General features: G+C 44.9%; 1 protein-coding gene across 1 annotated transcript in view; it reads right to left on the reverse strand.

The window, feature by feature from the left end:
* Positions 1-2738: 2738 nt before the first annotated feature.
* The window catches only part of LOC132825602 (E3 ubiquitin-protein ligase RBBP6-like), a 29493-nt gene continuing 15976 nt past the window's right edge, over positions 2739-16255 (reverse strand). Inside the window, exons 14-16 of the mRNA XM_060840984.1 lie at positions 9639-9740; positions 6956-8740; positions 2739-4764 (exon numbers count right to left, since the gene is read on the reverse strand). Coding sequence (XP_060696967.1) covers positions 3192-4764; positions 6956-8740; positions 9639-9740 — 3460 coding nt within the window. The 3' untranslated portion in view covers positions 2739-3191. The remainder of the gene's footprint in view (positions 4765-6955; positions 8741-9638; positions 9741-16255) is intronic.

Consider the following 16255-nt stretch of genomic DNA (forward strand, 5'->3'; position numbering starts at 1 on the left):
GTCATGTATTCATTCGATAGATGCTGCTGTTTCTACACTGACTAGCACATAGAACTGGCAAAAATCCAGAGATCACTTCCTAACTCCCTATATTCTCCATTTAAGACCTCATCCCAATTTTTAAAAATTAATGTCATCTTTACCAATGTGTACCATGACCACTGATTATTTTACCCTCTCCTTCCAGCATGTCTTGTAGCTACCAAGATATATTTGACCCTAGTATAGAACATCGAACAGTACAGCACAGAACAGGCCCATTGGCCCATGATGTTGTGCCGAGGATCAATCCTATTGTAAAATAAAATAACCTATGCACCCCTCAATTCACTGTTATCCATGTGCATGTCCAGCAGTCGCTTAAATGTCCCTAATGACTCTGCTTTCACCACCACCACTGGCAACACATTCCATACATTCACAACTCTCTGCATAAAGAACCTTCCTCCAATGATCCCTCTATACCTTTCTCATAATATCCTGCCCTGGCGAAACGTCTCTAGCTATTCACTCTATCCATAGCCTCTAATCACCTTGTATATCTCGATCAGGTCACCTCTCTTCCTCCTCCGTTCCATAGAGAAAAGTCCGAGCTTAGTCAACCTCTCTTCATAAGGCAAGCCTTCCAGTCCAGGCAACATCCTGGTAAACCTTCGTTGCACTCTCTCCAAAGCCTCTATCTTTCCTACAGTAGGGTGACCAGAAGTGGTCACACTATTCCAAGTGTGGTCTCACCAGGGACTTGTAGAGCTGTGGCGAAACCTCACGGCTCTTTAACTTGATCCCCCTGTTAATGAAAGCCAAAATACCCCCTTCCACAGACACACACACAAGTTTGTGGGGTGAATTTGTACTTGTAGAGTTACATTGTACTTTGCTCAAAAACTGCATGAATCCACCTAAGACTCTGCTAACTCATTTTTTAGATTAGAATCAGTCTAAACATTATGGCACAGACAACAGCACAGAGGGCAAACACCTTCAACATATTAACAATTGGTGTCAGTCCAGGTAAAGTTAATCTGAGAATGTAACTTTTTAAAAAAATGCTTTGTGATTTACATATGAAAGAAGTGAAACTAACGTGGTCATTCTACTTAACAAACAATAAAGGTACTTTTCAATGTCTAATTTCAGTTACATCACACTGTAAACTTTTGCTATAAATTGTGTTACAATTGTGTACTCCACAACCACCTGAAGGAGCAGCGCTCCGAAAGCTAGTGTTTCCAATTAAACCTGTTGGGACTATAACCTGGTGTTGTGTGTTTTTTAAACTTTAAAGATGGATCACAACTGCATTGGTGAAATCTCAGATTTTGGGAATCCACCAAGGGAAGTCAGCAGAAACCAAAGCAAGTAGCTTTCGATTATTAGAGTATTTTGTCAGGTCAGTCAATAAAAGTAGCTTATAATCAATTTTTACACAGAAACACAATGTTTATACTCCATAAAATACTTCTTCATCAAACCCCATTGTATTTGCTTCATCATTTATCTAGTTTGTTTTGCATTTTAACCACCATTCAGTAGCACAACCACAGGGTAAAATAACCACTTCTGATTTTTCAATTTGATTCATAACTACATTTATCACCCATAGATCTGGTCCTTTTTGCAAATGGAAACCATTTACCATTTTTACTTTATTAAACCTTTCTATTTTTTCTTGAAGAATATGATCATGTTCAATACTTCCTCAGATATAATCTCTGGGAATGCGCAATAAATTCTGGCTTGCCAGTTGCCTATACCCTATCAGCAAAATCATTTACCATGATCTGTGACTGACTACAGCTGTACACACAGGCAATAAATGCTATCCCAGCTAGCAAAACCTACATGCCATAAAAGTGAAAATAAAAAAAGACAACGTATAATAGTATTCAGGACTGTTTTCCCAACAGCTATCCCAATGTTAACCTCATGATACTACTCTATGCTGAATTAAAAAAATTGTCTGAAATTCAAAGATTTGTCAAAAGGATGGCATTTACCACAGAACAAAATTTACTCTGAAGCATTTTGGGTCCAACAGTGATCTGCAAGGACAGCAACACGTTTGGCAGTGTTTGATTCCTGTTGCTTCAAATTACCTATCCTCACCAAGTGGGATTCAAATCAGTGACATTAATAGCTCAATTAGGAAACATGATAAGTCAAGGTGCTTGAGCAGGTTTTTATATACGTTGACATTGCAAATACATCTGGAATTAAACAAATGTCAGACAGTAGTCAGTCTAAAAAGGTCCAAACACTATTTAGGTCATTGACAGTGTTAGAATTAGATTCCATTGGCATCAAATCAAAGCAATGCAGGAGCTGCTCTCCAGTCTTACTGTCTGCAGTCACAGCTCAAACCCTACGCTTAGAATTCAGAATTTGCACAAATCAGCAAATGTTGCCCACTGATGACAAAGGTTTTTTTAACGTTCTGTATCCTTCAAAATCTTCATTTAAGCTTCTTCATAATAGCTGGATGGTAATTACATTTATCAGTAGTACTGAAAGAGCTGGAAATGACTAGTTAACACAACAGAAGAAATACTCAATATTACCTTACTCGTGAGAAACCTTACGACGACATGATTAATCCCCACTTTTATTGCATGTAAAATGCTGGATGGCATGTCAAACTCTTAACTTCTGCCTCACTAATGAAACCAGTATAATCAACTTGATGTCACTAATCAAAAATTAAATATCAATACAGTGATAGAGCGAAACCCTTGGTCATACACTAGTGTCTTTTTGGTGGTGCTAGGGCTGTGGAGTTTGGAACAGCATAGCGACACATGGTATTTGCAATGACTAATGAATTCAATGAAAATTTATTCAGTCAAAAGATGACACAGTGAGGCTTTACTTTATACTGCAAATCATCAGGCAAAACATTTACATTAATTACACTGTTAGCTTGTATACACAGCTATAAAAAAAAAGTTTAGTGAAAAATTTTCACAGTAGTTCCCAGTGTAGTCTGATAGTTCACTTAAAAATGCTGCAGGATAATCTGCCCATACACGTGGTCAAACATAATTCTGTACAAAAACTAATTTATAAACCCTCAATATTACAGAAAACAAAATCTCCAAAGTTGCAGTGGACTCAGCGCAGAATAGCAATGTCCAAGTGAATATTTACAAAGCTTCTATTTATTACAGGATCAGATCAAATGCTCCAGCCACTGTCTAATCAGTTTCTGCTGTTCGTAAGATGACAGATGATCGGACCTTCTGGTCACTGTCCTTGTCCTTTTCTTTGTCCTTGCTTTTTTTAGACTTTTTCTTTTTGTGTTTGTGTTTCTGTGTTTTGTCAAGTTCAGAATCAATGCCCAAATGTTTCTTGTGCTTTTTATGCTTCTTATGTTTTTTGTGTTTCTTTTTCTCTTTTTTCTTCTTTTTCTTTTTGCTATCTTGAGTGTCCCCTGAACTGACACTGCTACTGCGGCTCCGAGTCTGGCTCTCACTTGGGCTGTGACTCCGACAACAAGTCGGGCTCAGGCTGTTTTGGGTGAGACTTTTAGTGCTGTTATTTCTGGAACCTATGGATGCCCCCTTGATCTCCCTTGTTTGGTGCATAATCTCCTTTGCTTCCCTTCCCTCTCTCGGTGTATGCTCCTCTTCAACTTCGCTTTCACTCTCATTGTAGTCAGGTTCAAAGGCTGCCTCATCAGTTTCTCTGGCCAGATCCAGAGAGTGGCGAGAATGTCGGACAGAGCGGCTAACTGGTCCAGGGGGCTTGTTGCGGCTGTGATCTTTGTCACTTCGGCCAGAATGCTCTTGCTCATTCTTTTCTGCTGATATTTCAGTCCGGTGACAGACCATTTTCCCAGAGACTTGCCTCTCCTTACTGCTCTTGATTTCCAACATATATTTCTCCTTCTCTCTGCTGGAAAGGGTTGAAGATTTTGGTTCTTCAGTGGCACTTTTAGACTCAGAACTACTTCTGTGGTCTGTATGCAGTCTCCTTTCCTTCCCAGGACTGTGGTCATTTTTCTTGGGCTCTGTACTACTTTTCCTGGTGTCTATCTGTTGCTCCTTGCCTTTTAAGCTTGGTGCCAGTTCTTCACATTTACTGGGAGAATCTCGCTTCTTAATATCTCGAGTTCGCTCCTCTCTGCGTTTGGAAACAGAGACCTGCCTGTCGACATTTTCCACCTTTCCATCAACAGAAGGACCAGAGTCTTTGTTTGATGCTCCTCTATTGCCTGGATCTAATTTTTCAACTAACCGGTCTTTTGAAGATTGAGGGAGATTATTGGCAACTGCTGACTCTATATCCCGCTCTGTAACAGTTGGCTTGTCAGGCTGAATTAGAGCTTTTTTCTTGTCTGGAGTCTCTTTGTCTGACCCATGCTCTTTATCTTTGGTCTTCAAACCTTTCTCATTTAAATTTTTTGTCGCTGTTTTGGGCTCCTGTTGAGTCTCATCCAGATTTGGCTCTTTAACAGTTTTTGGGAATCTCTCAGATGGAACCTCTTTATCGTTTTGCTTTGTTGGGTTGAAAGGCTTCACAGTGGCACTTAGTCCACAGCCAGCAGCTTTCCCAACATTTAACGCAGCAGCTGTTTTTCCTTCATCTTCATCAGTCTCGTAATCCTCCTTTTCCCACTTGGAACGAGGAACTTGGACAATAACAATCTCATCTTCAGCTGGGGGTCTAGTATCACTGTTGTACTCTTCCATTGTCTTGATCACGGTTTTCTTTGTGTCCAATTTCTCTTCAGCTTTCCTAATGGGGCTGCCTCCAGCAGAACTGGTACTGGGGATGGAAAGATAACAGCTCAATTACATCATCTTGACTGCCAGCTTTCCCTCCACCACTTCAGTAGCTACAATTCCTAATTATGGTCACCTTGGAAAGGCTCATCTAATGCAACACAGAAACAGCATGCAATCAAGCACTAACCTGAAATAGCACGTGCTGCACACCCACAACTTACCCCACCTCCATCTCAGCTGTTGTAGGAATGCACTTCCCTACAAGGAGGAAGCCAGAGCGAGAGTCAACAGGTGATCGCACGTAGCTACCCTAAACCCCCAGGTAAAACTGGTGCACAATGAAATTGTGAAGGGTTGCTGCAATAGGGAGCAATTAGAGGCCAGGTGATCTTGTCTGCATGAGTGGATGATAAAAGGGCACAGCAGTTGAGGTGTACTTGATTTTTCAGGTACACATTCTGGTTTATAGCTGTAGTTCAACCAAACATCTGCATATGGGGACAGGATGCAATTTCCTCTCTGCTCCCACCAGTGGAATCACAATTTTAATAATATGCTCAACATTCAGCTCTCTTTTGTTGAAGGAAAACAGGAAGTCAAAGATTTTGAAAATCACTCAAGTGGGCTTGGGAATTTTGCGGGCTTGATTAACAAAGTTATTTAGAATCAGGAATGCAAACATTTGGCTGTGGTAACTGAACCATACCACACAAACACAAACTGGGCTGTTTTATATCACTGGGAGAAAGACAGGACTGCAGACCAGAATTGAAAAGTATGGTGCTGGAAAAGCACAGATCAGGCAGCTTTACAGGAGTAGGAGTCGATGTTTCAGGCATAAGCCATGGTGGTGGTGGGAGGATTGTGGTGATGGTACTGAGAGTTAAAGAGGAGGTAAGTGGGGTTGAGGGTGGGCGGGTAGCTTGGAAGGCAAAAGGTATGTGCAGCAGGTGGCGGGAAGGAAGATGGACAGATAGGTCACTTCAAGAGGGCGGTGCTGAATTGGAGGACTGGATCTGGAATGAGGTGGAGGGAGGAGAGATGAGGAAACTGGTGAAGTCGACGCTGATACTGAGAGGTTGGAGAGTCCCAAGGTGGAAGATGAGGTGTTCTTTCTCCAGGCATCAAGTGGCTAGGATTTGGCAGTGGAGATGACCCAGGACTTGAATGTCCTTGGCGGAGTGAGAGGGGGAATTGAAGTGGTCGGCTACATATCGGTGGAGTTGTTTAGCGTGTGCGTGCGTCTGAGATGTTCTCTGAAACGCTCCGTGAGTAGGCATCCTGTCTCCCCAATGTAGAGGGGACCATATCAAGAGCAAACACAGGGTGTTTGGATGTGCAGGAAAATCTCTGCTGGATGTGGAAGGATCCTTTGGGGCCTTGGATAGAGGTTGGGGGGTGGGGAGATGTGGGCAGAGGTTTTACACCTCTCGTGGCAGCAAGGGAAGGCGCTGGGAGTGGAAAGAAGCATGGACCTAATTAGGGAATTGGGAGAGGGAATGGTCTCTGCGGAATGCTGACAGGTGTGGGGAAGGAAATTTATTTCTGGTGGTGGGGTGTGACTGTATTTGATTAAAATGGTGGAGGATAATGCGCTGTATCCGGAAATTAATGGGGTGGAAAGTGAGGACCAGTGGGGTTCTATCCTTGTTGGGATTGGAGGGGTGGGGTTCAAGGGTGGAGGTGTGGAAAGTGGAGGATATGCGCTGGAGGGCATTGTTGACGTTGGAAGGGAAATTGCAGTCCTTGAAGTAGTCGGTGGGTTTGAAGTATTTGCTAGTGTCGAGTCAGTCGCTGGAAACGGAGACTGAGACGGAGGTGTCCGAGATGGTCCAGGTGAACTTGAGGCCAGAGTGGAAGGTGTTCATCAAGTTGATGAACTGTTCAACCCCCTTACTGGAGCACAATTTAGCACCGATAGTCAACAATATAGCAGAGGAAAAGGTGGGGAATAGTGCCACTGTAACTATGGAACATGGACTTTTCCACATATCCAAAGAGGCAGGCTTAGCTGGGGCCCATGTGGGTGTCCATAGTTATTCCTTTGGTCTGAAGTAAGTGGGAGGATTTGAAGAAGTTGTTGAGGGTGAGGACCAGTTCAGCTTAAAAACACTTCAAACAAAATATAAAAAAAAACACAACTACAATCCATCCCCCCCCCCATCAAAGAAACCAGACTTTTTAATGTTAATCATTCGAAACATAAAAGATATAATTGGAAATGTTCTAACCTAGTATAATCCACAAGTGTTGAACCAGCCACCTCGCCCCCAGCCACTTTCCTCCTCGTCTTGGTTCTCACTTTCTCAGGTTTGGATTTCGCACCATTAATTTCTGCTAATTCTGTTGACTCTTCTAGTGGAGCTGGGGACTCTCCACTCACAATCTTTTTGCCACTTTCCCGGTTTATTTTGATTTTCCTCACTGATACATTTGGAGGGGTGGTCTTTTCCTTGTCAGCAGGCAAGTCTGTGTGTTTTTCTGTTGATTTCTCACTGCCAGAGTTAAATTTACCTTTCACTGAAGTTTTTGCTCCCTCTGCTGTTTCTACTTTTGAAGATTTAGTCGGAGGTGTTCCAAGTTCTCTCTCGGGCACTTTTTCATCAGTTTTCCTTTTACGTTTATCAGATTTTACTTCTGCTTTAGTTGGTTTTTCATCAGCTTTAATTATCTTTTTTGATTTTTCCTCTCTATTGACTACTTTATCGTGTTTCTCATGTTTAGTTTCCTCCCTGGCGTAATCCTTTCTTTGTTTTTCCTCTTTTACAATCTTCATCTCTTGGTATTCACGCCCCATTTTAAGTTGCACCTTCCTGGGTAAAAAAAACTTCTCGCTTTTTGGAAGAAGATGGATTTTTGTCCCCTCTGTTTTGGGAGGACATTCCTCTCTTGCTTTCTTTGCAGTGATCTCAGTGTGAGGGGATTTCTCTCGCTCTCTCTCGATAGGCTTTTCCTGAGATACTTTTGCTGTTTTGCCAGAGGATTCCTTCTTTGGTGTGCTGCTCTCCGTTTTCCGTTTCTGTTTCTCACTCTTTGCTTTTAACTTTTCCTTTCTCTCCTTTTCAGATGTGGCTTTGTAAGGAATAGAGTCTCCTTCCATGGGCTCATCTCTCACTGGTGTTGCATCATCTCTGCTGAGGGGCAGAAACAAAGAGGTCCCTTTCCCTTCATCGCCAGGGGTCTCCCCAGTTTTCTTCCCATCCCGAGAAGAATCAGGGTTGGTGAGCATCTCTGTTTCATCTTTTTTCTTCTTCCTGTGTTTTTTATGCTTTGTTCCTTTGGAATCAGGACGAAGGCTTGGTGCGTCTTTTTCTTTTGAATCTCTTGATTCTTTTGTATTGTGACTCTCTCTGTAAGAGTACTTTTCTTGATAATTCCCAGTGCCAGCTATATTACGAATACGAGCGGTCTGTTCGGCTGGATATTCATCTCGACGGCCCCGGCTATGTGGTGAACCGTCACGCCTGGCACTTGCAGTACCAAAGCGCTCTGGAGAGAAGTGATCCTTATTTGAGGGAGACCGTGGTCGCGGCTGATTACCACCACTGTAGCCCTTATAATATTCGTACCATGCTCTGCATCGCCTTTCCCACTCTCTGTACCGTTCCCTCTCAAAAGAGTCTCTTGGATCACGAGGCCTTTCATAAAGTTCTCTGTAGTCGAATGGAGGCGGTGGCTCTCTGTAGCGATCATAATATTCACGATCGTTTTCACCTTGGGGAGCATTTCGTTTGTAAGGAGAATGTGTTTTGTAATTTGGAGATCGGGTGCGAGAGCGATAGCTTCTGTAAGATGGTGACCTGGATCTGGATCGGTGGAATCCACGTGACCTGGATCTGGATCGATAACCTCGACTCTTCCCACTGCCTCTTCGATACGAAGGGGATCTTGAATACGAACGACTTGGTGATCTACTAACTGACCGAGAATAGGATCGTGAGGAATTAGATCGAGACTTGGAATAAGAATAAGAGCTTCCACTGAATGATGATCCACTATATGAACGTGACCTGGACCTGAGTAGGAAATGATCAGAAAAAAGTATTAAATGTTACAACTCCAAAATACACAAGCTTTCTCCCATATCCCTGAAAAGAGAACCCATTTAAAATTTTGACTACATTTGCGTAAAAGAAAAGCTGGCTGGGCAGGGCATCAGGGAGTCAGCCTGCTGGAAAGGCAGCTTCTGGCCCAATGTTCACTGTTCTGTCTACTGCTTTATAAGCAAAATGGTGGCACCTAGGTGGAGCTAATAGATGAAATCCATTATTCTGACAGCATGATGAGTGTTACACTTGGTATAGGAAACTTCTAAAGCAAGCTTTAAAAACCACAGAAAACTAAATCCTGAAATTCATATCAAACTAAAACAAAAATTATCTGGATTATAGAATTCACTCAGTAATTCCACAATAGGGAACAGTGAAGTGCCAATCACAATACAAAAAGACCGGAGTGTTGATTTTTCAGAAAGGAAATGAAACTCCATATAACGTACAGGCAAGAGAAGATTAAAAAAGTGAGGAAATATATTTTGGGGGTGGGGTGGGGGGAATCAAGTAAAAGATTTTCACCCCAACTTTACATGAATAAAGACCTGATGACTTTAAAAAAAAACAGATGCAGGATAGCTGAAACAACAGAAACCGCTGGAGAAACTCAGCATGTCTGGCAGTATCTGTTGTGAGAAACATTCATCACTTGGATCCAGTGACCCTTCAGAATTTGATAATTTCTTGATGAACATTCTACAATTATGGCAGATTGCCATTTTACCAGCAAAATAGCCCACATGGTTGTTAGATCAGACAGCCTCTTTACAGATTAAATAAGCATAACAAACAGGTTAATCTTTATACCTGCTACATGATTGACAGATCTGTTCATGTTTAATTTTACAATAAGCAAACTTACCTCGAGTAGGAACGCCTGCGTTCCTTTTGAATTTTTCTATACTCCATTAACTCCTTAGCAAAATCATTAGTGAACTCATCAAGCTTGGACTTTTTCTTCTCCCTAAAATATTTGGATTTATCAGTTGGTGGTGGTGATGGGGTGGGTGATGGTGGGGGTTGGGGAGGAGAAGACAGAAGTAAATTTACATAAAACAAAAATTGTAGGCCTCACATGTTTAACATATTTATTACATCTACATAGTTCACTTCTGCATACCTTTTAACATGCTACTAACAATGAGAATTGCCCACCTTTATACACAACCAGATTTTGTTCTTTCATAAGCTGTACCATTAAAAGGAAGAGCACAAACTTCAAAATGAGTTTGGAATATCGCAAGTCTGCCCCATGTAACTTACTTTATGTTTCAAACAGCTAAATAATACCCAATTTACTGAGCTGCAAAAGCCATTCCCTTCCAATGAAAATACAAATAGAGGAAATAAACTTGTATGAGACATTTATTTCATTTATTGAAAAGATGAGGTGCATCAAGATTAAAGTATGACAAGACAAAACTGAACCATGTCCTTGCTCGATCCCTCCTTTGATGACCATTAGCCATGGCATGCTCTTTATACAGTGCATTTTTTTTTCCTTTTAAATGCATTTGCTCACTAGATGTCGGCACTGCTGGTTCAGTCAGCTTATATTGCTCATCCGTGAAATGCTCTCAAGCTAGTAATGGGGAGCTGCTTTCTTCCACTGCTGTTCATGTGGTGGAGGTACACCATAGTCTTGTCAGTGAGGGAGTTCCAGGATTTGACCCAGCAAAGGTGCAGGGACATTGATATAGGTCCACATTAGGATGGGGAGACTTACAGGGGAATTTCCAGATCATAGTGTATTATCCAGGAGATGAACAAATGGCTCAAAGACGAGTGGTGTGAGTAGATTCTGGTTCATGGGTCACTAGCCCCTTGACCATGACCCCACCTCCCACCACCAAACCATCATCTCCCAGACCATCCATAACCTCATCACCTCAGGTGATCTCCCATCCACCGCCTCCAACCTCAGTCCCACAACCCCGCACCGCCCGTTTCTACCTCCTGCCCAAAATCCACAAACCTGACTGCCCCGGCCGACCCATTGTCTCAGCCTACTCCTGCCCCACCGACCTCATCTCCGCGTACCTCGACACGGTTCTGTCCCCTTTAGTCCAAGAACTCCCCACCTACGTTCGGGACACCACCCACGCCCTCCACCTCCTCCATGATTTGCGCTTCCCCAGTCCCCAACGCCTTATCTTCACGATGGACATCCAGTCCCTGTACACCTCCACCCCCCATCACAAAGGACTCAAAGCCCTCCGCTTCTTCCTTTCCCGCCACACCAACCAGTACCCTTCCACTGACACCCTCCTTCGACTGACTGAACTGGTCCTCACCCTGAATAACTTCTCTTTCCAACCCTCCCACTTCCTCCAAACTAAAGGAGTTGCCATGGGCACCCGCATGGGCCCCAGCTATGCCTGTCTCTTTGTAGGATATGTGGAACAGTCCATCTTCCGCAACTACACTGGCACCACCCCCCATCTTTTCCTCCGCTACATCGATGACTGTATCGGCGCTGCCTCGTGCTCCCACGAGGAGGTTGAACAGTTCATCAACTTTACCAACACCTTCCATCCCGACCTCAAATTCACCTGGACTGTCTCAGACTCCTCCCTCCCCTTCCTAGACCTTTCCATTTCTATCTCGGGCGACCGACTCAACACAGACATCTACTATAAACCGACTGACTCCCACAGCTACCTGGACTACACCTCCTCCCACCCTGCCCCCTGTAAAAACTCCATCCCGTATTCCCAATTCCTTCGTCTCCACCGCATCTGCTCCCAGGAGAACCAGTTCCAATACCGTACAGCCCAGATGGCCTCCTTCTTCAAGGACCGCAGATTCCCCCCAGACGTGATCGACGATGCCCTCCACCGCATCTCCTCCACTTCCCACTCCTCCGCCTTTGAGCCCCGCCCCTCCAACCGCCACCAAGACAGAACCCCACTGGTTCTCACCTACCACCCCACTAACCTCCGTATACAGCGTATCATCCGCCGTCATTTCCGCCAACCCCAAACAGACCCCACCACCAGGGATATATTTCCCTCCCCTCCCCTATCAACGTTCCGCAAAGACCACTCCCTTCGTGACTCCCTCATCAGGTCCACACCCTCCACCAACCCAACCTCCACTCCCGGCACCTTCCCCTGCAACCGCAGGAAATGCAAAACTTGCGCCCACACCTCCTCCCTTACTTCTCTCCAAGGCCCCAAGGGATCCTTCCATATCCGCCACAAATTCACCTGCACCTCCACACACATCATCTATTGCATCTGCTGCACCCGATGTGGCCTCCTCTATATTGGGGAGACAAACCGCTTACTTGCGGAACGCTTCAGGGAACACCTCTGGGACGCCCGAACCAACCAACCCAACCACCCCGTGGCACAACACTTTAACTCTCCCTCCCACTCCACCGAAGACATGCAGGTCCTTGGACTCCTCCATCGCCAGAACATAACACGACGGTTGGAGGAAGAGCGCCTCATCTTCCGCCTGGGAACCCTCCAGCCACAAGGGATGAACTCTGATTTCTCCAGTTTCATTTCCCCTCCCCCCACCTTGTCTCAGTCGATTCCCTTGAACTCAGCACCGCCCTCCTAATCTGCAATCCTCTTCCTGACCTCTCCGCCCCCACCCCACACCGGCCTATCACCCTCACCTTGACCTCCTTCCACCTATCACATTTCCATCGCCCCTCCCCCAAGTCCCTCCTCCCTACCTTTTATCTTAGCCTGCCTGGCACCCTCTCCTCATTCCTGATGAAGGGCTCTGGCCCGAAACGTCGAATTTCCTGTTCCTTGGATGCTGCCTGACCTGCTGTGCTTTAACCAGCAACACATTTTCAGCACTAGCACCAAAACAAAGGGGGGGGGGGGGGGGGAAAAGGGCTGAACTGTTGGAATGGGCTATATTAACGAGGCTGGAACAGAGTACTTTTAACTCGTGTGAATATGGGATCAAATGTGGAAAGATGCAATAATACTACAGAAGTAACAATTGTTGAACCTAAGACACTACCCTGAGGACCTCTTGCAGAGATGACATGAAGCTGAGGTGACTGACTTAGATGTTCGGCACTATTCGACAACTTGGGTCCTTGCATAGTTTGGAAGGGGAGGGAGGAGTCTGAGACAGTCCAGGTGAATTTGAGGTCGGGATGGAAGGTGTTGGTAAAGTTGATGAACTGTTCAACCTCCTCGCGGGAGCACGAGGCAGCGCCGATACAGTCATCGATGTAGCGGAGGAAAAGATGGGGGGTGATGCCAGTGTAGTTGCGGAAGATGGACTGTTCCACATATCCTACAAAGAGACAGGCATAGCTGGGGCCCATGCGGGTGCCCATGGCAACTCCTTTAGTTTGGAGGAAGTGGGAGGGTTGGAAAGAGAAGTTATTCAGGGTGAGGACCAGTTCAGTCAGTCGAAGGAGGGTGTCAGTGGAAGGGTACTGGTTGGTGTGGCGGGAAAGGAAGAAGCGGAGGGCTTTGAGTCCTTTGTGATGGGGGGTGGAGGTGTACAGGGACTGGATGTCCATCGTGAAGATAAGGCGTTGGGGACTGGGGAAGCGCAAATCATGGAGGAGGTGGAGGGCGTGGGTGGTGTCCCGAACGTAGGTGGGGAGTTCTTGGACTAAAGGGGACAGAACCGTGTCGAGGTACGCGGAGATGAGGTCGGTGGGGCAGGAGTAGGCTGAGACAATGGGTCGGCCGGGGCAGTCAGGTTTGTGGATTTTGGGCAGGAGGTAGAAACGGGCGGTGCGGGGTTGTGGGACTGAGGTTGGAGGCGGTGGATGGGAGATCACCTGAGGTGATGAGGTTATGGATGGTCTGGGAGATGATGGTTTGGTGGTGGGAGGTGGGGTCATGGTCAAGGGGCTAGTGACCCATGAACCAGAATCTACTCACACCACTCGTCTTTGAGCCATTTGTTCATCTCCTGGATAATACACTATGATCTGGAAATTCCCCTGTAAGTCTCCCCATCCTAATGTGGACCTATATCAATGTCCCTGCACCTTTGCTGGGTCAAATCCTGGAACTCCCTCACTGACAAGACTATGGTGTACCTCCACCACATGAACAGCAGTGGAAGAAAGCAGCTCCCCATTACTAGCTTGAGAGCATTTCACGGATGAGCAATATAAGCTGACTGAACCAGCAGTGCCGACATCTAGTGAGCAAATGCATTTAAAAGGAAAAAAAAATGCACTGTATATTATGTGCCACTTAGCCAAAGCCTGGATGCTGCCCATGGCTTGCTGCATCTGGACCCAAACTATGCAAGGACCCAAGTTGTCGAATAGTGCCGAACATCTAAGTCAGTCACCTCAGCTTCATGTCATCTCTGCAAGAGGTCCTCAGGGTAGTGTCTTAGGTTCAACAATTGTCAGTGATCAGCCTTCCAATAGGTCTGAAGTGGTCAGATAATTATGATGCTTAGCATCATGTGCCACTCTGCAGATACTGACGTACTTCATGACCAAATACACAATGCCTAGGATTGGTGCTAAAATGTCCAGAGGCTAGGAATCCTGCAGTGAGTAACTCAGCTGATTGCCCAAAGGCTACCAACCATCTACAGGGCATAAGCCAAGAATGTGTTGGAATACTCTCTACTTGCCTGTAAGATTACAGCACATTTACAGATTCTAGAGCAACAGACAACTCGGTGGGATCTTGATACAAGAATCTTGACACCAAGGACAATGCAGAAAATGTGTTGCTGGAAAAGCGCAGCAGGTCAGGCAGCATCCAAAGAACAGGAGATTCGACGTTTCGGGCATAAGCCCTTCATCAGGAATCTCCCATTCCTGCTGCGCTTTTCCAGCAACACATTTTCAGCTCTGATCTCCAGCATCTGCAGACCTCACTTTCTCCACCAAGGACAATGCAGTCCATTAGATAGGCACCATGTCAACTAACTTCCAATCCCTTCACTACCAACCCTCAGTAGTAGTGCAGAAATTCACTAAGGCTCCTTACAGCAGCCATCCAAGCCAATGATCACTGTCATCTAGAAGGAAAAAGGCAGTAGATACATGGGAAAACCTTCATTTGCATGCTCCCCTCAAGCTTCTCAACACCTTGGCTTGAAAATGTTTCTGTTCCTTCAGTTTTGCTAGGTTTCTGGAACTCCCACCCGAACAGCACAATTGGTGTCAACTACATCAAATAGACTGGAGTGGTTTAAGAAAGCCCCCAAGCTCCTTAAGGGGAAACTCTGCAATCACCAGTGAAATTTACACATTTAATCTCATGATGGAAGGAAGGTAATTGAAGAAGCATGTGAAGTTGTTTTGGCTGAGGGTACTAACCTTAAGAACTCCTTCAGGAAAATTGTGGGCCTGAGATGAGCGATCAACTATCACAATCTTTGTAGGATTAAGATATGACCGAGGTATGACTTTCACGTTAGTGACATACAACTTAAGACATTCTTCATAGCAGTTACTTGATTAAAACCTAGACCAATACTACTGAACAACATTGTATTGCATTTTTGTTTTCATTACATGTGATCCCCAGCAGCACACAATGAAATGCTGGTTACATTGTGTTTTATATTTAATATTGCTTGAAGAATTGCAGAAATATTAAGTGATTTCAAATTGGTGGACATACACAATAGTTTATTTGACAACAGCCTTTGAAAATTGACAGTGGACATTGGATTAAAAAATATAAATCACATGACTGCTAACTTTGGAGAGCAACTGGCTTGGAGAGGTTTTTCTTTTATCTGGTTCAGTTGGAGTGAAGCCTAAGAACTAACTGAACTGGAAGAAAGGCTGCTATTAACAAGCTATCCAGCAAATGTCTCCCATTTCTAAAAACAAAACACTACTTCTGTTCAGAATAATTGTGTGATTAAGGGATATTTATAGAGATACAAGCATTTATATTTGTACATGATTGATTGTGTATTTTAATGATTTGTCACTTGTATCTTACAGTGAATAATACAGTAAAATAGTGAAAAGCTTCAACTGTCGCCACAATCAGGCGCCATTTTGAATAGTTTAAGAATAAAAAGAGCAAGAAGATATTATGGAAAGATAGCCTTTGTTCCACTGGCTCCACCACGAGTCCTGAGTCACACATCTGCACCGGCAACCCTCCTCACCACTGTCTGTGCTGGACCCACTATTGTAAGGGTCGCCACTCTTTTGGTGCTGGGCCAACCTTGCCATCACCGAGTTTCATGCCGAACCCAAGCTCACCCCCACAGCCAGCAGTCACCTCACTGATACCCAGGGTTCCCTGCTCCAGGCCTACTGCGACCACAGCCAGGAGCTCCTGGCTCCGCACTGCCTCAAATGACACCAGGAGTCCCTGCTCTGGGCATACCACACTGCTGCTGCCATCTCACCAATGCCAGGAGTCCCCAGTTTTGCTGGACTGCAATGAGTCGTCTCTGGCCCTGCTGCCAGGCCGCCATGCCAAGAGTCCTGCTTCGACAACCCTCCTTCGAGATGTTGCCTTGCTGGAGTAGCCAACTGATCTCTGGAAGAGC

Source organism: Hemiscyllium ocellatum, chromosome 20, assembly GCF_020745735.1.
Source record: "Hemiscyllium ocellatum isolate sHemOce1 chromosome 20, sHemOce1.pat.X.cur, whole genome shotgun sequence".
NCBI lineage: Eukaryota > Metazoa > Chordata > Chondrichthyes > Orectolobiformes > Hemiscylliidae > Hemiscyllium > Hemiscyllium ocellatum.